This window comes from Pygoscelis adeliae, unplaced genomic scaffold, assembly GCF_000699105.1.
Source record: "Pygoscelis adeliae isolate BGI_AS28 unplaced genomic scaffold, ASM69910v1 Scaffold1131, whole genome shotgun sequence".
NCBI classification, from domain to species: domain Eukaryota; kingdom Metazoa; phylum Chordata; class Aves; order Sphenisciformes; family Spheniscidae; genus Pygoscelis; species Pygoscelis adeliae.
This window is the reverse complement of record NW_008824080.1, coordinates 48,017-48,659: the sequence shown is the minus strand read 5'-3', so window position 1 is coordinate 48,659 and position 643 is coordinate 48,017. Positions and strand designations below refer to the sequence as shown.

The 643-nt window shown below is 63.5% G+C and overlaps 1 protein-coding gene across 1 annotated transcript in view; it reads right to left on the bottom strand.

The window, feature by feature from the left end:
• Nucleotides 1-4: 4 nt before the first annotated feature.
• The window catches only part of TNPO3 (transportin 3), a gene marked incomplete at both ends in the record, with an annotated part of 26,284 nt that continues 25,645 nt past the window's right edge, over nt 5-643 (bottom strand). Inside the window, one exon of the mRNA XM_009334183.1 lies at nt 5-97. Coding sequence (XP_009332458.1) covers nt 5-97 — 93 coding nt within the window. The remainder of the gene's footprint in view (nt 98-643) is intronic.

Genomic DNA, 643 nt, shown 5'->3' with positions numbered 1-643 from the left:
ACCTGGCTGCTAGTCGGAAGAGGTCGTCCACGGTGTCCGGGTGGTTCTGAAGGCCGTTGGGCTGCTCTAGGAGCTGGAAGGTGGGTATGCATAGCGCCTAGGAGAAGGGTCGCGGGGACCCATTAGCAATTAGCTACGATTACATCTCAAACTGCCCTTCTCTCCGCGGGGAGATCTCCAGCACGGACCACAGCGGAGCGGATCAGACCCCGGCTTCTCCTCCTGCCAGCCACCGTCGCAGCCGGAAGGGCAGGTTTGGATTTCTCCTCCCGACGGGGTACGTGCCCCCCCGAAGGCAGCAACGCCGTCCTCAACGATGGGCTCCTCCAACGAGCAGCCACTCACCGAGTTCTGCTTTAACCAAAAGCTGCTCTCCCTCCGTTCCGTTCACCCAGCCACTGAGTCGGGTGAGAGCAGCGAGGCGCTGGGACCAGCCTAGAGTTTGCGTGGAAACCCCTCCGCTTCACGCAAACCCTCCCGGCACCCGAGGCACGGCCTCCCCCACCAGCGCAGAGGGGCGGCTACTGCGCCGGCGCGCGGGAATAAGAGGAGCAACGAGGCTGGTGAGGGGTCTGGAGCACAAGTCTGATGAGGAGCGGCTGAGGGAGCTGGGGTTGTTCAGCCTGGAGAAGAGGAGGCTGAG